General features: G+C 39.3%; 2 protein-coding genes across 2 annotated transcripts in view; one reads left to right on the top strand and one right to left on the bottom strand.

The window, feature by feature from the left end:
* Positions 1-405: 405 nt before the first annotated feature.
* Positions 406-4,171, bottom strand: LOC121962962. Its single transcript, XM_042513309.1, has 8 exons — positions 3,855-4,171; positions 3,707-3,764; positions 3,177-3,295; positions 2,960-3,058; positions 1,998-2,182; positions 1,719-1,776; positions 1,590-1,652; positions 406-976 (listed from the first exon to the last, which is right to left on the bottom strand). Exons 1-8 carry the CDS (start codon positions 4,017-4,019, stop codon positions 446-448), a joined length of 1,278 nt encoding a protein of 425 aa, XP_042369243.1. The 5' UTR covers positions 4,020-4,171; the 3' UTR covers positions 406-445.
* A 9,451-nt stretch (positions 4,172-13,622) lies between these two features.
* Positions 13,623-21,503, top strand: part of filip1l (filamin A interacting protein 1-like) — an 85,812-nt gene continuing 77,931 nt past the window's right edge. The window contains exon 1 of the mRNA XM_042512910.1: positions 13,623-14,037. The gene's annotated coding sequence lies outside the window, so the exon portion shown is untranslated. The remainder of the gene's footprint in view (positions 14,038-21,503) is intronic.

The following is a 21,503-nucleotide window of genomic DNA, read 5'->3' as shown; positions in this document are numbered from 1 at the left end:
ATGTACCAACTGTTTGAATCCTCCATGCAACAGTACGTATGTTTAAAGGGCAGCTGCAGTTCACACTGATAGTAAAAAGGAAAAGTATGCAAACCAAGGGACAGTCTGTTGTCACATGTAATGCTGCTGCCCATGACCTTTGACCTCCCTACTAGGATGGATTGTCTTAAAACCAAGTTTTATTTAAGCTCAATTCATTGGGAACAATTTTCTAATCACAGAGAAATCATTTCATTTATAATTTTCATGTCTTCACTGTAGTACACATTTAGGGTAAACTTAAAAGTATTATCACGCACCAATGAACACTGACATGGGTCTAAGCTTGTGAAAGTAGAATTTTATTTTTGTGTCAAAAATTAAACACTGAATATTCTAGAATAACCTTAAAAAAGAAAAGTGTGGGGTCAGCAGGCAGCATCAGCTACCTCCTTGAGCAAAATCATCAAACACACTCACTTCTGCTGGCGATCCTCTTGGATCTTCTCAGACCAGTTTCTCCCGCTTCACCTGCAGCTATAGCACCTTTCTTTCTGCCTTGTGAAGAAGCCGCCGGCTGCGACGTGGACTGAGCCTCCTCGCTTTTCATGCAACTTTGATTTTTCAGCTTTGCAGCTCCAGGAGGATTTCCTCTGCCTCTCACAGCTTGCACTTGTGAATTTAACCCTTCGACTTTCTTCTGCGGCCCTCTGGCTTCTTTAGCTGACTTCTCCATCTTCACAGTTTCACCTGTATTTGTAGCTACCGCACTGGTCTGGCTGTCTGCTTTACTGTCAGTGAGTTTGCTCCTTGTTGATTTACTTTGGTTTGTTGTGTCTTGCAACTTCTCAGTAGTATTAACAGCCACTTTCCCTTCCTTTCCTCTGCGTTTTGTGTGTATTTTAGCAACTTGTGGCTCCTCTGAGGCATCTGCTTCTTCTTTGATTTCTGTTGCTTCTTGGGCTTTAATCTGCATTTCAAGAGCTTTGTAGGCTTCCTGTCAAGACACAGTTTTCGTTAGGGTACAGTAAATTGCTACAAGGTAAAAAGAAACAAATTACCCCGGAGACAGACAAAAAGATCACATAGACATACAAAACAGCTGCAAAGACACACAAAGCGATTTAGAAAAAAGGTAAAACACAAACCCACAAAAAGACACAAATCAACTACAAAGAGATGCCATTTGACCACAGAGAGACAAATAAGGACTTCAAAGAGACGCAATATGACCACAACATGTCTACAAAGAGACGCAAAGCAACTACAAAGAGACACAAATGGACTAAAGAGAGATGCAATATGACCCCCAAAAGGCAGAAGGGACTAAAAAAACACAAAAAATTGACCACAGAGAGAGAAAAGGACGACAAAGAAATGCAATATGACCACAAAGAGACAAAAAAGGATGTCAAATAGATGCAATGCAACTGCAGAGTGACAAAATATGAAGCACAACAGTGACAAGGCGACACAAAAGGACAACAAAGAGATGCAAAGCAACTACCAAGAGACACAAAACGACTACAAATACCCTAACCCCCCCCCCCAAAAAAACACAACAACAACAACAACAACAACAAAGAAACAAGATCCCATCAGATTCTCACCTCCTCTTGTGCGAGCTCTGAGTGCAGGTCTAATAACTGTCTTGTTAACGTCTGTATCTTCAGCTGAAAGCAGATAAAAATTAATAAAAAACACACCAACTAAATACAACACGCTGGAGCCTGTCGTACCTGTTCTCTGACAATTTGCTTCTCAAGCTGGTCTTTCTCTGTGGCCTCTTTCTTCTTCCTGCGTTTAAAAGGAATCCATGTTAGTATTTTAAAGTTTTCTAAAGCATTGGACCTGCACATTTGGCGTCCTGTTGCTGTCTTCCCACAAGCTCATGAACACACCAAAATAGAAGAGTACACACATATTTGTATAGATAATATGTAATATGTACTCAATTGTGCACTTTGATGTGCACAAGATGTGGGCACACAGCTTCATCCATGCAAGCTATTAATTACTTGTTTGCCAGCATCTTCTGCAAGCGAGCAACCTCAGTCTTCTTCTTATCCATGACTTTCTGGATGTTTTCTGACGTCACCATGGCCAGCAGGGACTTAGCGTCTTGGTCTGTTAACACGGTCGATGGTGAAGTCATTTCAAGGACCACCTTCGCCCACGCAGTGATGTCTTCGCAGGATGGAAACTGACAGAAAAGAAACAGATTTATCAGAATCTGCAGAATAAATTTGTTCTTCTCTTCAACTTTTCACACACATGTATTATGTGCTGTTTTCATGTTATTTTATTATTCTTCCAGCTCAGTGGGTTTGTGTTTGAAGCCTGTGAATTTCCAACAAACGTTATCTAACATATTCTAAATGCCAGAGGAATGCTCTCAAAGGATCCATCATCCTTAACTTCACATTTATACAATCGTTGACCTCGAAGGGAAAGACGTTTTTTTGGAAAACAATGTTATTTGGAGGCAATATTAAATTCTAGTAAAACTGACTGTTCCAAGCACAGGTTTGAACGTTCAGAGAAGGTTATTGTCATGGGCGGATTATTGGACAGGCCTACTGGGCACAGGCCCAGGGGCCAAATGTATCAATAGCCTCCTGTCCTTCATCAGAGACTCAAAATGCTATATGGACACACATAAAGACTAAAAAGAAATGCAAAAAAACTAAATAGACAGACAAAGAGACAAAATGAGCACAAAGAGATACAAAGCAACTACAGAGAGATTCAAAATGGCAACAAAAAGAGAAGAACCAAATAGAGACACAAAAGTACCACAAAAAGACACAAACTACAAAGACACATGAATCACAGAGAGATGAATAATAAGCACAAAAAGATGCAACAATGAAAAGAAACTCAGGTCAGATGTGCTTGTGTCAGCGACACAAAGAATCAACAAGTTGTTGCTGTTGGTTGAAAAACTTCGTAAACATTACGATATTTTTTGATGTCTAACCTTTTCAAGTTCAGCCAGGTGCGTGTCCCTGCAAACATACGTCGACTGTAGGTCCTTTTTTTCCTTTTGTAACAACCTCTGCACCTCGTCCAGATCTCTCTGTGGACAGTCAGAATAAACCACTGCATCATCAAAAAATGTACAACAATGACTGCAATCAAAGTGAAGATCATGATTATAATCGAGCAGCAGCAGAGAGCCATAAAGCCAAAATTACCTCCAGTTCCTTAATAACTTTCTCTTCTTTAATCTTCATAATAAACTCCAAGTCACTTGGTGTCACGTGATACCCCTTCATCCCCTTCAGCATGGAGGTAGGGTCATCTGAAATGTTTTCTGCAGAAAGTGAAAAATAAAAAAAAAATAAAAAAATCAAAACAAGGAAAACATTACTTGAACACTTGAAATCTGCTTAGGTGTAGTGGTGGAATATTCAGATCCAACATCCCGTAAAAATAATATTTTACTTGTAAAAGTTCTTCATTGAAAATGTTACTTAATTCATCTCCACTATCAGCCTGTTGAGTATAAGGAGGATAGATGTGATTACATGTCAAGCCAATAAGAGACAGTTTGATAAAAAAGGCAGAGAAGTAAATCACATTTACCTCCGTATATACTAAAAAAAACACCACAAAACTCATTTAAAACACAAAAATCAAACAAACAAACAAACAAACAAAAACAACAGAAAAAATACATCCCAAACAAAACAAAAATAAACAAACAAAACATTATATTTTGTACCTGTGTTTTTGCTGAAATCAAACGTCATGTTTTGGTGACTGTCATCTCCACTATCAGCCTGTTGAGTATAAGGAGGATAGATGTGATTACATGTCAAGCCAATAAGAGACAGTTTGATAAAAAAGGCAGAGAAGTAAATCACATTTACCTCCGTATTCTGCCGTGCTTCCTCTTGATCCTCAGTTGAATCTTCATCACAAAAATCCAGGTGTTTCCTAACTGTCAGAGGTGGAGTCCTGTGGAGCTGCTGACCGGATGGGATGAAATTCCCCGAAAGACGGTTTTCTTTCAAAATCAACCATCTGTCCGACATGTCCCCGGTTCTCTTGATTTTGCCACGTCAAAAAGCAAAATAGCAAAAAGCCGCAGGTTGTATTTTTCCCAGTTGAACTCTGTAGATTCAGATGCTTTGCACTCTCTTTTTTGGTTGAGTCCGTATGTTTTTAAAAAACACTGCATGATTGTTTTCACCTGTGGCTCCAAGTCAGCTGATTCCTCCTTTCAACCAGTAGGTGGAGACAAATCTTTTTGAAGTGCAGAGAAAGTTGTTGGAAGTTGAGATACCCTCTCTTGCTCTTGACATGTTTAAAAATACTTTGAAATATTTTTATAGAAGAATATCAAATCTTTTAACAAGTTGCCAGGATTTTTAGCACTTGATTCCAGTATGCTGTGTGTCTTTTGTTGTGTTTTGGTATGTTTTTGTGATGTTATCCACTCCTGTTTGTACTTGGGTGGGAAACATTTGATTTTGGTGCCCATCTTGACTCCTTCACATAATAGATTTTGCATCTCAATATTTTTGATTAAATAAAGGCTGAATAAAATTAAAAAGGTAGTAAAATCATTAAAATCGTGCACTTTTGGCAAACATCAAGTTAATGATATCAACACATGTAAAAACAGCAAGTCTAAATGATATAGGTATGTATAAAGAGTAAAAATGATGATAAACAAATAAACAGACAAACAAACAATACAAGAAAATATTAATAAAAGGGGTAAGTGGGGGTTGCATAGTTTTCCTAAAGCTGTCACTTGACAGATTTTACATAAAAATATGTTCCTCTGAAAAAAATGAGCACATTAAAAAAAAAGTTCTTTTTTACAAATAAAAAAACACGTTAGAAAAAATATTAATTTAAATTATCAAAAAAATAAATAAAACTAAAAATGACATTATGGGGATGATGATTTTCATTTTTTTACTTTTACTTAATCAAAAAATCAAAATATTTTGTAATTGCTGAAGAAGTCAAATGAAACGCACAGATACACTTAATTAATAGCTAAATATGTGAAACATTAGTGTAATCACCATCCACTTCTAGAAAAGAAGCTGTTTGGTGTTTCATTTTCTTTCTTAAAGTCAAGCTCAACATGTTTTACAGTGCCAATTCTGTCTTGGACTGTGCAGGACAGAAAGACAGGACAGACAGACAGACAGACAGACAGGCAGGCAGGCAGGTGTGCAGACAGAGAGACAGATGGAGCCCGATACAAAATAGCCAGATAGCCAACCAAACCCCTGTCTATCTTTAACCTGGGCTGCTGGTGTCACACTGCCAGTCCAGGAGCTCCAGGAACTCTAGAGGAGAGTGCTGAGTCGTAAATACCTCTGGATTTAAACGGCCCGCTCCCATAATGCCGAGGGAGAGAAGAAGGAGGAGGAGGAGGTCAGAGAGTGTGCGTGTGCGTTATGACACTAACTTGGCTCTGACCAAGTGGAAAACATTTACATGGTTTTGCGTTGCAGCTCACAAATCATTCCTCAATAAAACTCTAATTTAAAATGACTTTTCTCATCTTCCTCATACTGATAATTCCTGTGTGGTGTAAGTGTCTCTTTCTACCATGTCTGTTAAGCAGGTGGTCCACTGTGACTTTGCTGTTACTGTAAACTTGTTTTGTTCTTATAGATGAAGTAAAATGTATATATATATATTTTCTTGTGGACATGCTGCAAAATTATTCAGATATAAAAAGCACTATTTGCATCGGATTAGTATTACCAGGGGCCTCATTATCCCAGAACGTCGACTTATTTTGTTTGGTGTATTTGCGCTGAAATCTATATATTATTTGAATTACCTAACATCATCTCTGGCTGCGTGTGTGCAAGTAAATGCATCTCCACTTTAATGACCACAACAAAAGTCTGCTGACAGTCTGCTTCACTCTCTTCAGATGGATTTGAGCTTGCCTTTCCTGCAAATGGCTCTTAATGCTGCATTGTGGGTCTATCCTTCCCTCCTGAATTTGCAGCCAAAATGCTGTCAAAACTTTCATTTAAAATTGCAAACGCAGCATCCATGATTCTTGAGCAGAAAAGAGGCATACAAAAGGTGTGGAGAAAACAAAATAACGAACAAAACAACAACATTAACAACAATGAAAAACTAGAATTCACAGCTCACAGTTGTGTAGCTCTGTGAACCATCAAGTTGCTGTTACAGTTTTCCTCCATGTCTGTCCAGACTCATGTGTAGCCATGACAACAGACAATGCTTCAAATATGGATGTTGCTGCAAAGAAGCAACATATTCTACACCACGAATGCTTCACACAGATCTTTGTTGAACTGTTTCTTTTGTGCAGCTTTTGTTACGAGGCACAGGAGGCCTGTTAAATCAGAGATGGAGGTTTCATTGTTTCAAAAATTCCAAAATAGTTTTGGGTGTTAAATCTTCGTTTCATTGATATCATCATTGAAAACTCATAATGCGTGATGTGAGAACAGAGAACTTGGAGGCTGTAGTAACAGTATCTTACTCACATACATCATTTGGGTCTATTGCACATATAAATCACTCAAATTAAGTCACAGTGGGACTTATTCCATATTTCTGTTGGACATTATGCCACATTCCTTGAGAATAAAACCCCAAAATGACCCCAAACCCAGCATAGACACATGCAAGAACACAATCAAACCCCACTTTCTCTGACATCAAAATCCTCTCAGACATCATTCAGACTCTCACACACTCTTTCTGAAAGCCTGCACACACACATGCAGCGACACATAACAAATCCACAATGGCTATTGTGTCCTGCAAAAGCTCTCCGGCGCTCAGAGAAGTGTCCCAAAAAGGCCATTCACAGCTGCTCAGACATGTAGTGTGGTGAACAGACAGCACAGATGGGTCGTAAAGGGACTGATAGAACAGCACTCTGGTGGCTGTGGATGTGAGACAGAGGGAGGGTTGGACGGAGACAGGTGCCCTGACTCACTGAGAGACTAATGGATAATAGGTTGGTGCCATTAGAGAGAGAGAGAGAGACAAACAAAAGAAATGATGTCATTTACTGCAGCTCAGTATGGAGTATTAGTATTGAAAGCTTTTGTGTCCCATTTTAAGAAACAAACAAATGTTGTTGCATATGAAAATGACTGTCTTGATAAAAATGCTGATGATTTTGATGCACAAAACCAGATTACATAACATTTTAAGATATTTTACTGCAACTTTTCAGCCTGCAAAACATCAGACTGTTTCCAAACCTTTGTGATTTGTGACCTCTTTAAGGAATACTTTCCCTCCAAAAATGAGCTTTGCATATCAATCACCCTGTGTTGCACTTAATTCATGAAGAAAATATGAATGAATAAATGATCCAAACAAGGAGAAAGTTCTTGATGAAGTGAAGTCATTGGGGTCCACATTTAACAACAGCAAAGCATATCAAATCATCTGTTTACAAACTTGTATGCAGAAATGTCTTGAATTTTAATGTTTTAGCAAAATGCATGTGTTTGGGAAGCACTGACAATACAACTACATAAATATATATCTATAAATAGTCTTGGATGATACTGTAGGATTTGTGTGAGAGTTTGTAAATGGATGTTCTTGTGTAGTTTTGCTGTCATTAAATGTGGCGCCCCGTTTGCAACAATTCATTAAGACTTTTCTCCATTTTTAGATTCTTGGTTCACCATAAAAAAGAAAAACAAAGCTTTCATCATCAATTAGATGTAACTCAAAGTGAATAACTGACATACAAATGGTCATTCTGTGAGTTGCTATGGTAATTGTTAAGTTTACTTATACTTAAGTTGTATCTACTTAATTTTGTGAAGTTGTTGCAACTTAAAAGTGACTATAAATTAACTTTTTAAATGATAGCAACTTAAGTTTTTAAGGAAGCCAAGACTTAACTGAACAGTTTAATATATTTTACACGTTGTCTGAAGCTTGATTGATCTCTGATATTTGTGATAAAACTGCATGGCATAGAGTTCTGTTGAAATCTTGACTAAAATCAAAGACAAAGATTTAGTCTGAATACTTGTAGTTTTGTTTTTAAGCATTTTTTATAAGGCTTAAACATGAATTTAATCATCCAATAATGGACTGACTCCAGGGAGGTGAACTTTCATTTGGAAAATCTTGCCTAGCTTTTGCAGTGCTTTCAATGGTATTACACACTATTTTCCTCCGTAGATTTTGCTGTCTCATTGTCTTTGTGTGCTGAGGAATATCATGCAATATGATCAAAAGCACCAGAGCAGCAACTGATCGGACCAATTGTGTCCAAGGTCCAGAATTACCTTTAAATCTAAACACTATTAATCCTTTCTAAATCTATTTTGGAATGAGTACATGACTTTTAAACTAAATTCTTAGATACTTATCCATTCCTACATATTCCTACACGGCTCTCATGGTCTCTTCTCTCCAAACCAATTTCCAATTTTTGTGACAACAAAAGAAAAACCTCCTAAAAGTAAACAAACTAAATGACTGAATATGGTAGTGAATGACAACAATGAGATATAGAAACAGGATACTCTCACACATGTGCACACACACATCTTCCAAATCATAAACACACACCCCCCCCCACAACCATCTGCGAGTGATGAGAGATGGCTAGTTGGAAACTTCTGGGCCTGCACTTTCTGTCGTGCTGCTCTCAGAGCTGTCAGTGAGGTTAATTCTGTGATGTTTGTGATTAGTGACCAGTGTAAAGTTACGGCGCGTCTCAGATCAGCCTAGGACGTACACTGTGAAACGTTTTGACCTGACAATAAGGTGTGTTCCTACATACAAGGCCTCTGAGCTCAGGTTTGTTTATATGTTTTTGTTTTTTACTTGTATGTTTGGCTACATTAGATATGAAACTTCTCCACACATGCATGCAGTTTCATTACTGCGCGCAGCTTTTTAAATGCTTGAGAGAGCCAATGAAATGTGTCAGCACAAGTTGTAAACCTTGTCCACCAGTGAAATACACTTTGATAAATGTGTTCGCTCATGGATATATATTGAATTAAAGGAATATTTCACCACCTAAATGATCATTTTTATATAAGTTACTCCCCATATGTTGTGATGAATTTGTGACGAAAACTTTGTTTTTCTTGCATGCTTCTAGTGTATGAAGAATGAAAAAAAACCACAAAAAATTAATGATGAGTTGATGTCAAGGTGATCCATGTATTGAGAATTCAACTGGATAAATGAGACCTGGATTATACAGCAAGAGTTATGTGACAGTGTGTGAACTGATGATGTGATATGGTTTTATTACTGTTTTCTCACTTTTTGGATTCCTTATACCCGAAGCATGCGAGAAAAACAAAGTTACCTTTCACCATTTTAATGCAACATGGGGTGAGTAATTGATATACAAATGATCATATGGGGAATTTAGTCTTGATTTAATACAAAGAGAAACATACAATATATGTAATAAGGCAGTATATTAACAAAACAACGTTCTTATGGTTGCTCATTAGACTAGACTGCCCATAATGTGGCTGTATGTGCAGCCATAATTAAGACTTGTTAAGTCTCCTCTGTATATCCTCAATTACTAGCAAGATCATTCAGGGAAATCAAATTAATTAACGCTGTGAAATACTGTTGCTGCTGTATTGCATTGATTAATTAAGTGGGAAATCAAAAATCACGGCTCTACTGGGGTTAAGATCAGGCATAAACTCCATCCATGCACAATGTGATCTGTAACACTTTGCCAAATCATTGTTATTCAGGGTTTTTGTTTCTCAGCGCCCTGCAGACATTTTCTCTCCTGATGACTATTCATCTTCAGATCTCTACTGAGAGTGAAGTATTGTGTGAATAGTTTTTATCACTACTGGAATCTCCTTTTAATATTGCGGGAAAATGCAAAACCATATATTAAATCCAGATTTCACTTCACATTGTGCTGTAGAGGCTTACTGGCCCCTGTAATGGATATACTGAGGGAGCAGTACGGGCAAAAATAACTTTGGAATAAAAAGGATTGAAAAAAGCATGCCACTGAGTGCAAGAGTGAGGGTGTCAGAATAAAACCCTGCAAACTCACGGCCCTGTGTGACATTATGACCTGTCCGATGTAACAGTTTCACTCAAAGTGCATGCAACAATTTCATACATGTCACTACAAAGCTTTGCAAACCCAAAATTTGTTGTTGTTGCATTTTCTTTATAAGTTTTAATTTGCAGTTTCAAGAAACAAGAGTCAGCCACCTATTTGAGTTTGCCATCGTGTCAAACACTTTTTTTTCCTTTCCTTTTTTTTTTTTTTTTTTAACTCTGAGGCATTTTTTTGCGTAGGTGTGCGCCTGGTTTCATGTAGCTGCAGTCAGAGCAGCTGAGTCACTTCCTATATTCCACTGTAGGATGAAAAACCCATGTCTTGTACAGACATATTGTTTTATCCTCACTGAATCATTTCCCCTCTCCTCTTCTCAAGTAGCTTCTAAAAACTGTGTCCCATCTATTGTACTGTACTACTGTATATTTAATCTACAAGCCTTAAATGTTAACCCTTTAACACCTGGATTGACATCAGTTTTCTTGTTTCACCCAGACACCTTAGAATTTAAACCCTGAAACCTAAAAATAGGGGGAAAAATGTCATATACATATATATAAAACCCCATTAAGTTTACAAGATACATATGTGATATTCTTCTAGATTTAAGTAGTAAATATACAAGAAAAATTTAATTAAAGTCAGGTTACTTAGCATAAAAGGCGATAAAATGCAGAGAGAAGGTAGTAGTGTTGGATGAATGGGTCAAACACAGGACTTTTACCCAGGAGACCAGGGTTTATGTCCTATTTCAATCAACGCTGGCTCATTATCTTTAGTTTTTAGGGTGTATAAAGCTGTTGCACACTGTGTAGATAAACTGGGTCAAGCACAGGGCTTTGACTAATGTTTGGACGTCCAATCAAGATGCCCATGGTTCAAAAATAACACATTAACATGAATGGACCAATTTAGCTGAAATTTCTGTGGATAGTGTGAATTCAACAGCTTTATGTATCCTAAAAATATAAAATAATAAGTTGACTAAGTCGCAAAATAATAAGCCAAGGTTGACTTACACGGGACAAAAAACAGTCTGTGTTTCCTCCATTGCGACTTACTCTCTACACAGACATTTTCACTCTTTATATAGTGTCGCCTGACTTTTTGGCATCAAACTGGTGTTCGTTTCTTTAATCTCAGAAAATATCCGATTTTTTTCTCTTTAATTTATCAGTTTGTTTTTAGACTATCCAAGTTTTTTCTCATTAATTTACCTTTTAATTTTAGAGAATGTCCCATTTTTTTCTCGTAAATGTATCTTTTAATCTCAGAGAATATCCTAGTTTTTCCGTCAATTTACTACTTTAATCTCATAGAATTTCCCCTTTTTTTCTCATAAATTTATCACATTTATTTTAGAGAATATCCCAGTATTTTCTTGTAAATTTATCTAATTCTAGAGATTATTTAATTTTTTTGGCTATAAATGAACAACTTTAATCTCAGTCAGTTTTTGGAATACTACCTCCCTCCACAGGCTCTGTATTTTTTTTTTTTTTTTTTTTTGAGCCAACAGTGGCCCTAGTATGATTTTTATGACAAAATAATGAGAACTATTTTTTATCAGTAACAATTTCTGTCATTTTCTAAGGAAAAAACACAAACATTTTCTGGTTCCAGCTTAAAAAAAACGTGGTGATTTCATGCTTTTCCTCAACATTCAACAGTAAATTGAATCTTAAAAGTGCTGAGAAAACTTAATTTTCCTTTTCTCTGACAGCACGCACCAATTCAGCACGTCGAAACTGCTACGAGGGGATTTTATAGTGTGTGAAAGAGTAATTGTGACGCACTCAACATTGACTATCATGCCACACACACACTCACACACACACACACACACCTGGATAAATAAAGGTGAAAGAAAAGAGAGTTGACTGGGAGATTTATGACAGAGTGTCAAGGAGAGGAACCACTGACAGCTGGAGGACTCTGCTGAGCTTTGACGCAATTCAGGTCACGCACACACACACACACGCACATGCATGCACGCGCGCACACACACGCACACGCGCGCGCGCGCACACACACACACACAAAGAGACACAATTTCACATGTATCTACAGGTCAGTCCTTATGAGGTTATATTGCTCTGATATTTTTCTAGTCCACAAAAAAGTAGACTTTGAACAAAAAACTAATTCACTGAAAAGCAGTTTATTTTGGCTCTGCGTGCTTTAAAGCTGAATAATACCCATAATTCTATTAAAGCTCTGACGTCTGCTGAGAGGAAGACACTGCCTGTGACTCAACAGTCTGTGACCCTCCTGCATCTGACTGCATCACAACGTAACCCAGTTTTTTACACCAGTGCAGGTCGGCGCTGAAAATGCTGGGTGCCTATTTCTGATGTAACCCCACCCCACTCCAAGGTGGAAAATGGCTTGTTAAAGGGGAACTCATGCAGTTTCACACATCAATACTGCTCACAGGACTTAGAGAGTACTACTACACAAGAGGGTTGTAAAAACACTTTTGTGGCTCCAAAGGGAGCTGCACGTATAAGCTGCCCCAAGTGATGTCGTTTTGGGCAGCATGAGCTGGAGCTAAAGACCACACAGTTGACAAAAATCTCAGGGTTTGAAGAGAAGTAGGCTTACTGAGGCTCTGTAACCCGCTGCTCATCTCTGTTAAGAGTTAATGGTTCAAGGCCACATTGTTACTGCTAATAGAGTAATATTGCATTTTCGTGCTCCTCAGATTTTGGAAGTCATTCTTTCAATTTCAGCGAGTTCATGAGTTTTTAAGTCGGAATGTGGAAACAACATGGATGCTACAAAAATGTGTGACAAAAGGGTGGAGCTGTGGATCTACTCACAGGCTGAGGTGATGCCTCAGAGACAGCCTGTCATTAAAGTGGCCATTCGATGAACTGCACTATTTTTGGCACTATGGTGTTGGCTCTATTTTTCAGCCTCGAAGGGTGCTGATCGATATAAACAACACATATCTGTTTCCAGTATTTGCATGATGATGAAGAGCCTAACATGTTATAACACTGCTTTACTTGACTTTGCTATCTAATCTAGGTGACTCTGGTGAACAGCAGCTAACAGTTACAACCTAATACCATATTGCAAATTGCATGTGAGCAAACAACTGACATGCATTATGGGAATTAATATAAAGTTTCATCCCATCAATCAAACATTTGCTTTCTTCCACCATGTTTCTGCATGACCATAATCCTTCCCTAGACTGTCACATGCATCAGATATATTAGATTTTCAGATTTTATATACTGCGTGACACATTGTATTTCATCCAAACTGTGCAAACTCTCTGGCTGCAGGGTAAAGGGTGTGCATAATGTTGCAGTTTTGGTGCCATTTCTACTCTCATTTTCTCATCAACAACTGAGCAAATATCTAAATTCCTGTCTAAATATTGCCCCTGCCACCCCCCACCTCCCTCACTCTTCCTCTCCTCAGGGACAGTCACAGACTCCCAAGGGCTCAGTCTTCTGTCAGGGGCCATATGGTACCGTCAGAGCTCTGTGTGTGCTTACGTCTGAGCGTGTGTGTGTGTGAGTGCTGGAGAGGGAGGGCAGCCGTGGCTCAAGGTGTCAGAAGGGACGGTGGTTTAAATTTAACTGCAACCGGGCTGATATCTGCATGGCAGGTCGTGTCTCTCCCCCCTCTGCTCTCTCTTTCTCACTCACACACACACACACACACACACACACACACACACACATACATACACACAGTCTGTCTTCATAGTCCCCAGCCTCACACACAACACACACACACACAGCAGCTCCCTCAGTCGGCGAGGCTCCTCTACCTCCTCTTTTTCTCTTAAGACCACCTGGATTGTATGAGAGGCCAGCTGAGGACGCGGCGGACGGAGGAGAGAAAAAGCGTCGGGGACGGAGCACAGAGCAAACATTCACTCTGAGGATAACGCTTCATCTGAGCCGGCGGGCTGAAGGCACAGCCAGTGGCACTGCAGAGGCAGAACAGCACAGTGGGCTGACGCTTCGCTGCAAGAGGTAAGACTGAGGCTCTGAAAGGCTGTGTGTGTCAGGGTGTGTGTGTGTGTGTGTGTGTGTGCATGCTCTAACGGACGCAATATCTTTCATTTTAGAGGCAAATAAGCAAAATGTTGCATCTCTGCGTGTTAGGGGTTAGTCAGCATTTTGGAATATCACCTTGAATTAAAAAGATACTGAATGCAAAATGATATTTGTAATATATAAATGTTTAAAAAATGCATTTCTGTAAAAACTTTTCTTTATTTTAAGATTTTAGTCTATTTTTCTGCAAAGATAAAACCTATTGTGCAGAAGCTGTGAACAATAGCTCAAAGTACAGATGTCTAACTTGAGTGGATTTTGAGACCACTAAGTGAGTGCGATGTAATCTGCGTTGTGGTAGCTTTTCTGCAAGGTTGCTGCTAATTAGACAGATATAGAGATTAGACACCAGAGAGAGACTACAGGAGGCTCTGGGGGTCACAGGGAATATCTGCTGATCTTAATTTAATCTAACTGGATTAAATTTGCTCTAATTTGGTTGAATTTTATTAGCAGGAGAAAAAAACTATGAAGTTTATTTACACATTGTAGTGGTGAATTTGAGCTCAAAGTGTTGTTTTGCAGACTTACTGTACAGTAAATCACGCTTTTCAACAGAATTTGCTGACAAGGAAAAACATGATACAGCCCTGGCGGTGGTAAAAGCACCCTGTGGTCAATTTGCCCACCACATCAAAGCTGCGGTGATAATTCATCCGCTCCTGTGCAGTGATACTGTCTTGAGTGGACGCTGGTGTTGCTCGATGGGTAGTATTGGTTGCAGCCGGGGGAATTTCCAAAGGGCAGCATGTCCATGAGAACTCAGAGCGGTGTCATACAGTATCTACGTGCAGGGAAGGGAGGGAGGGGTCAAGTTACCAGGGCAGCGCTCGTGGCTCAGTTTGGAAACGCACTGAGAGGGAGGGACAACAGTAAAATGTCATGCCAATAAAGCTTTTTCACTTGAGTTTCACTTTGACGTTTTTACTTTCCTGTTAGTCTTAAAAAAAATGCAAAGGCTATTCCCACATGTTCAGTCTGGATGACCTGCGCTGACATCCCGAGCTTGATGAAGTGTTGGTATGTGGCGGTCAGCACAGAAAAGAGATGTTACCAAGAAAAGGGATTAGCATAGCTCTCATCGATCATCACCAGGCTTTAAGGTCTGTGGTTACTTACAGGTCATGGATAAAGAAAGCTTACGGTTACATTTGTAGTTATATTCAGGACCAATAGCTGCTTTTCTATGTATTATAAATCATAATTTGGGGTGTTTCTTGGACAAAGTAAGCAATTTTAAGATGTCATGTAGCTTTTTTCCTCTTTTTTTCTTACCTTTAACATACTACAATAAACATAAAAAGATTTTTTTTATGTTTACACAAAAGTACGGTTACCCTGTCACTATAGTAAGGGACAGAAGTGTCACAATGAGCTACGGAGGTCAGTGCTACAGGAAGCCTTCTGGTAAATAACTTTTCCAAAACATTCTCACCACAAAGTTGTCAAATGCCAACACTTGGTCAGTGGCCCTGAATGACAAAAGTGACGCTCTGGGAAGCCCTCAAGCGTCAGTTTTGGATGGTAAGGGATGGCGCATCAATATACGCTTGTTCTAAGCATAGTCTCTTTTCAAAACTTCTCTTTTAACAGGAAATGTAGAGTTTTGGCTTGTTAAACGCATACAGTCTCTTCAGAATAAACTTAGAACATGGTTAAAAAAAACTCTTTTTCAGTTTACTTCCTTGAAGTTTAGACCACTAAAGTATGAGGTTAGCTTTGGAAAAAACTTCATGCTTTTGGCTTTAAATAAGTATTCTTTTGCCTAAAGTTACGTAATGTAATGTCACTTGACATTTGTAAGATGCGCCACCCGACATAAGTCATCAGGGTAGCATGCCACACAAGCTAGCACACTATGTTGTTACTAAGATAACTTTTAACTTTTAGTTTCATGCGCCATGTTTTAGTTTCATGCTGTTTGATCTCCTGACTGAAAGTTCGGAGTTTGTTTGACCCATCAAACAGTTGCTTTCAGAAAAAAGGTGGAAGAAAGTACTTGCCCGTCAAAAAGTGTTGAAAGTGCTGCTTCCTAGTGTGTCTCATACTGCCATCTAAAGGGTGCCTCAGTGTGTCGCTATTTGATGCAAAGGGCTACTGTCCAAACATCGGTATTTGAGGAGTTGAGAGTGAGACTGGGTTGTTTTTTCAGGCTTCAGATTGCCCAACCTCTTCTTCTTCTTTACACAGCTTTAAGGATATCACTGCCTGATGGTTTGGCATACTTTTAACAGTACAAAGGCATTTTGGGGTTTCATTTGCACAGAGATTTCTTTTGGACAGGATTTTTTTTTTTTAAGAATAAAGGAGGGAAAACCTGTGTGCATGTAAACTCCGCCTGAATCAACAGGTGTTGAAGCACAAACCTCCCTCCTGTGAGTAAATATTTGGGCTGACAGACGGACTCCCCAGCACGTTCCAGATGCAGCTTTAAAACGCTTGGGCTTTGGCATGTGACTAGAAGTGACAGGTTAATCTGTTTAAGTACGTACCGTAGTGGGACAGAGAGCCACTGCCTTCTGGTGCTGGTAATCTGCCGTAAGCCGACAAGAAGCCGGTGACCAACAGATTGATCGGCACGTTTAGAGTAAATGGTGTTTGTAAGGTCACCAGAGTTGAAGTTACTGCATTGTGTTTGACTTTATTTGTACGGGCATAAGAATGGGTGTGAAAACAAAATGGAAATACACTAGAATTCAAAATCATTCAACCATTTGGGTCTCTAAAACTCATTCAAATGAAAAAACTTAGATTTCACTTTTTGGCTGAACTGTTTCACGCTGCATTACAGCAAATAGCTAGATAATATTAAGACTTTTCTGCTGCAGAATTTGCTGCAAACTCTTCTCCTTTCAGGGTGATTGACAGTTTGAGGGTAGTGGGGCAGAGATCATGAGACAAGACGCGCATTAAGGCAAACGTCCCGACACCTTTAGCTTCACCAGCTGTAGGTGGGATTAGTAGGTCTGTCTCGGAGGCTTTATTGAAGGTGTTTGATTCATCAATGGGGAGTGGTTGGTGGTGTGTGCCACGCTAGCATGAGAGAGAGTGTGTAGGACTGAATCAAAGCAAATCTCACCCTGATTAGCTGTTAAAAAAACAGATCAAACATGCTTTTCATCCTCCTGGATTTTAAAGTTTTTCTAGTGAGTAAGTCACTGCAAAATCTCTACAACAAAGCACAACAGGGCTGAATTTAAGAGGGAAAGTTGCTGAAAGTTTTCTGCTCAGATTGACAGAGCTTTCTCAACACTTAATTGTGCACAAAACAAATAACAGTCACATGATGTGAGGGGTCATAACTGTTACTCTGTAGTGGCTCCTCATACAGCAACCATCAAAAGTATTCTGCTGTAGTGTCCTTGGGCAGGACACTGAAGCTCTGTGCTGACGGTTTGCCAAGAAAAAATACACTCTTACTGGAATAAGTAAAGTGTCACGTTGCAGTTTTTGACCAGAGTTTAATGAAACTTGGTTCAGGGTAATCAGAATTCCTGAGCCGTCTGTCCCAAAGTTGATGGGATCATAGCGAAGGGGGGGGGGGCAATATTGGCTAAAAAAAGAGAGAAAGAGAGAGAAAAAATATCATAGCAATGCTTTTTAAGATCCAGAGTGGGACAGGTTGGTCCGGACAGAGTTTCAGAGTTTATGGTGGGGGTTGTTTTCTTTCTCCTCTTTCTTAATTTTTAGCTCTTTCCCCTCTATTTCATGATTTTTGTTCCTGCCTGTTTTAGGTGATCCCCAGACCGACAGGAAGTGGCTGGCCTGTGCAGGAGCAGACTCTACCCCTACAGGAAGGGTCTGTCCCACTGGGTCTTGGGGGCAGTTTTACAGACACCTCTTTTACGTCTTTAACTCTTTTGTTGGGCTTTTGGGAGAATACTTTTTATTGCAATACCATAATTGGCCACTAGAAAAAATAGGTATAAAAGCTGAGTCGGGAAGCCGTATTCATTTCTCTAATGATAGAGAAAGACAAGTGGAAAGACGTGTCCAAACCTCAAGCAGTCTGGTTTGCTCTGGCTGGTGGGTGCTGGTGGTTTTGGCTCGACTATTTTCAACATGGTGACCGAGTCACAAACTTTATCATTTTACAGCTAAACAGTACACTAAAATACGCTTCCGAAACAAACTGAGGTGAGAAATAAGCAATGCGTCAACAGAACTTATTTATCAGCACTGCTTTGTTTGACAGTTTGATCTACATTTCTTGATGAGATGGATGTACCTCGTTTGCATTAAGTTGAGGTTCTAGTAACAACTATGCAAATCCAGATGTGGCACTGTATCCATCATGAAATGCATGGCTGGATCTCCTGTTCTCCATAGAAAATATACAAGATGCATCGACTTTACACACGTCAACAGATCTATTGTATCTCCAAGATGATGCATCCATTATCTGAACTGCAAATGTGGCCTATCTGCTCGATAGCACCGAGGGCCAAAGAACGAAGCTGGTTCAAGGAAAGAGATAATTTGGTAGAAAAAGGGTATTTGTGGAGGAATGAAAGCTGCCCAGTGGAGCGCTCTTGTAAACACTGTCAAAAGACAATCAAAAGACATTGTGTTTATCCTTAAGGTCCATAAAACAGATTTTTCCCTGAGTATTGTAGCACTGAAGTGGGGTCGCCCAGTACAAGCAGGGTGTTGATTGAGGGCCACATGGCGTTTGGCTGCAGGAACAGTAACTTGTTTCAGCCCCGAGGATCCTGTTTCTCTCACAGAATACCGGCCGCTCAGCTCTGGGAAAAGCACACTATATATACCGAGAGAGAAACGCGCTGTGTTGTCCCACATTAGTCCCTCTCTGTATGCCTCACAGCTTGACCTGCAGCCTTCTGCTGTCAAGTGGAGTCAAAAAAAAGTCCGCTGAGATCAGTTTGTGCGGCGGGGTGGGCTCTGAAAGATCAGCCGGAAGATGCTTTCGCAGAAGCCGTTCCCATGAGAGCCAGTGAAGACAAACAAACCAGGCTCTGAGGATGTATGACTATAAAAAGTCTGCAGCATATGATTCAGTTATTCAGTCACTCTATTTTGAAGTGAATACTATTTCCTGAATATCTGTGAGAAGTTTTAAATCTTTAAAGCAGCTGTCAATGCAAAAATTCACTGTCAGCTCAAACTCGGGTTCCCCTGTTCTATATAATTTGATAAAACACACTGTGGACAGCCGCTCCATTATGTTTATGTTGCATTTTATCGCCGACACCTCATTTCAGCAGAGGCGTTTCCCAGGTGCATCACTACACACACAGATTGACTCCAGCTGCATAAATAATTCACATACATATCTTTAAGCAGCCGCTGAATCGAGCGGTTACAGTGCAATTTGCTGCAGCAGACACGCTCACTGCTCATATCAGTGTAAAAATGAGTAATGCTTGTGCTGCATCACTGCCCTGCGGAGCATTAGGGATGGATGACTGCCTGCGCTGCATTAGAAACTATCAGCAGGGGATGATAGCTGCCCGGAGGCTCGAATTTTATGCGTGGAAATGCAACATGGTGAAATCCAAAAGGAGAATAGCTGTAGACAACTCTTTGAACTGGCTTTGAAGTTTACGCCAGTCCTTTACATACTCCAACAACTCGCTCAGTCAGACGGCTCAAATCAATTTCTTGTCATGTCCGAGTAGAGAAGCTGTTCTCAGATCAAATTTTAAACACATTCATAGACAGTGTTCACATTGTGTCTGCATTTACTATTTTCACTCCCCAGGCAACACATGCTGCGACAAGAAAAACAAAGCAGGAAGAGAGCCAGGCGGAGGATATCAGAAGCTGAGCAAATAAAATGGGTTTGTGCCTCATGAGACTGCATCACAAATAAAAAGGAGACAACAGAATAAGAATATGTCTTAACCCTTTGAAACCTGAGAAAATTGGTTTGATCTCTTTCAAAAACATGGAGTGAAGGCAATGTGCAATCTAGGAGGCCATGGCCCCAACATTAGCAAGAATTAAGTAAAAAGTTTGAAGAAACTCACATAAAAACCACAAAAAGAAGAAAGTGACCCAAAAACAACTGAAAACTGAATAAAAATATTTTTCATTATTTTTCTGTAACATAGTTTTAAGTATATGATAACATTAATGATAATAATGATAATAATTAGAGTTTCAAAAAAACTCATTTACATGTCATTTCATGTCACGTTTTCACTAATTTCTTGCAAATGTAAAGAGTTTTTTAAAAACTAAATTAATATAATCAATACCACCTTTTGATTGAATAATTTCTCACAAATGTAGATTTTTGGAAACTAATTTTCATGTCATTAAAGTCACCTTTTTGTCTTTCTTTCTTTCTTTTTTTTTTTTTTTACTAATTTCTCACATATATATAGTATAAAACTAAATTGTGATTTAATGTCACTTTTTTTTTTTCATTTTTTACTAATTTCTCACAATTTGAGGGACATTTCTTGCCAAGTTGGCCTCTGCCTTTTTCCCCATTTTTTTAAGAGATCAAACCAATTCACTCAGAGTTCAGTGGGTTAAATAGCTTGTAAAAGGTGCCTAAATACAGCAAGAGAAAAATGATGACAATCAATGTTTCAAAGGGTTAACTATCCTTGAAGAGAAAATGTGCTCAAAGTCAATGTGGTCAGGTTTTTTTCTGTGGCAACCAACCACAGATTTGTCTTTTCACTTCCCGATGCTATTAGTGTTCGTCATTCTCACTGCAAGTGCGTCATCACCTTCACTTTATTTAGTACTTATCCTCCATGTTAAATATACAACAAGGGCCCACTGAAGTCACATTCCTGTGTGAGCTGTTTCACAGGGCCGGTGTTTTCCATGATGCAGCAGAAACTGTCAGGGCCATGCGCTCAATGAAGTCCAGCTATGTGTAAATTCTCTCCTAATTTAAGCTGCATGCCCACTACATGGGGCTATATGCCACCAGAAATACGCTCCTTTTACTGTCTATAGGAAGCAACTGATTCGCTGCACAAAGCACGCTTTGACACCCGTTATGCAGACCAAGCTGGCATCACGACAAGAGGGTGTGACAATCTGAAAATTCAAAAATTACTGCAACCATGAGTGACTGGCAGTGCAGCAGTGCAGGGTAGATGGGAGTTTAGGCAAACTTGTTGCATATTGTGCACATGCAATATTAAGGTGTAGCGTTGACACAAGAGGCTTATGCTGTATCTGAAATCACATCTAAATACTCAACATATGCACTATCATTAAACTTAATTTTGTGTCAATATACATTGGTATGTATCTTTTCGGATGCACTGAGCTCTAATTATATCACGTCACTTTCTGAGAGTTAGATGGAGATAACCACAGTAACCTGCGAAAATCTAAGCTCTACGAGCATCTGCAATACCCGACATGATGAGCCTCCTTTTTTTTTCAAGTCT

The sequence above is a fragment of the Plectropomus leopardus genome, chromosome 24 (assembly GCF_008729295.1).
Source record: "Plectropomus leopardus isolate mb chromosome 24, YSFRI_Pleo_2.0, whole genome shotgun sequence".
In the NCBI taxonomy this organism is placed as follows: domain Eukaryota; kingdom Metazoa; phylum Chordata; class Actinopteri; order Perciformes; family Serranidae; genus Plectropomus; species Plectropomus leopardus.
The sequence above is the reverse complement of the archived record's forward strand: the minus strand, read 5'-3'. Positions and strand labels throughout refer to the sequence as shown.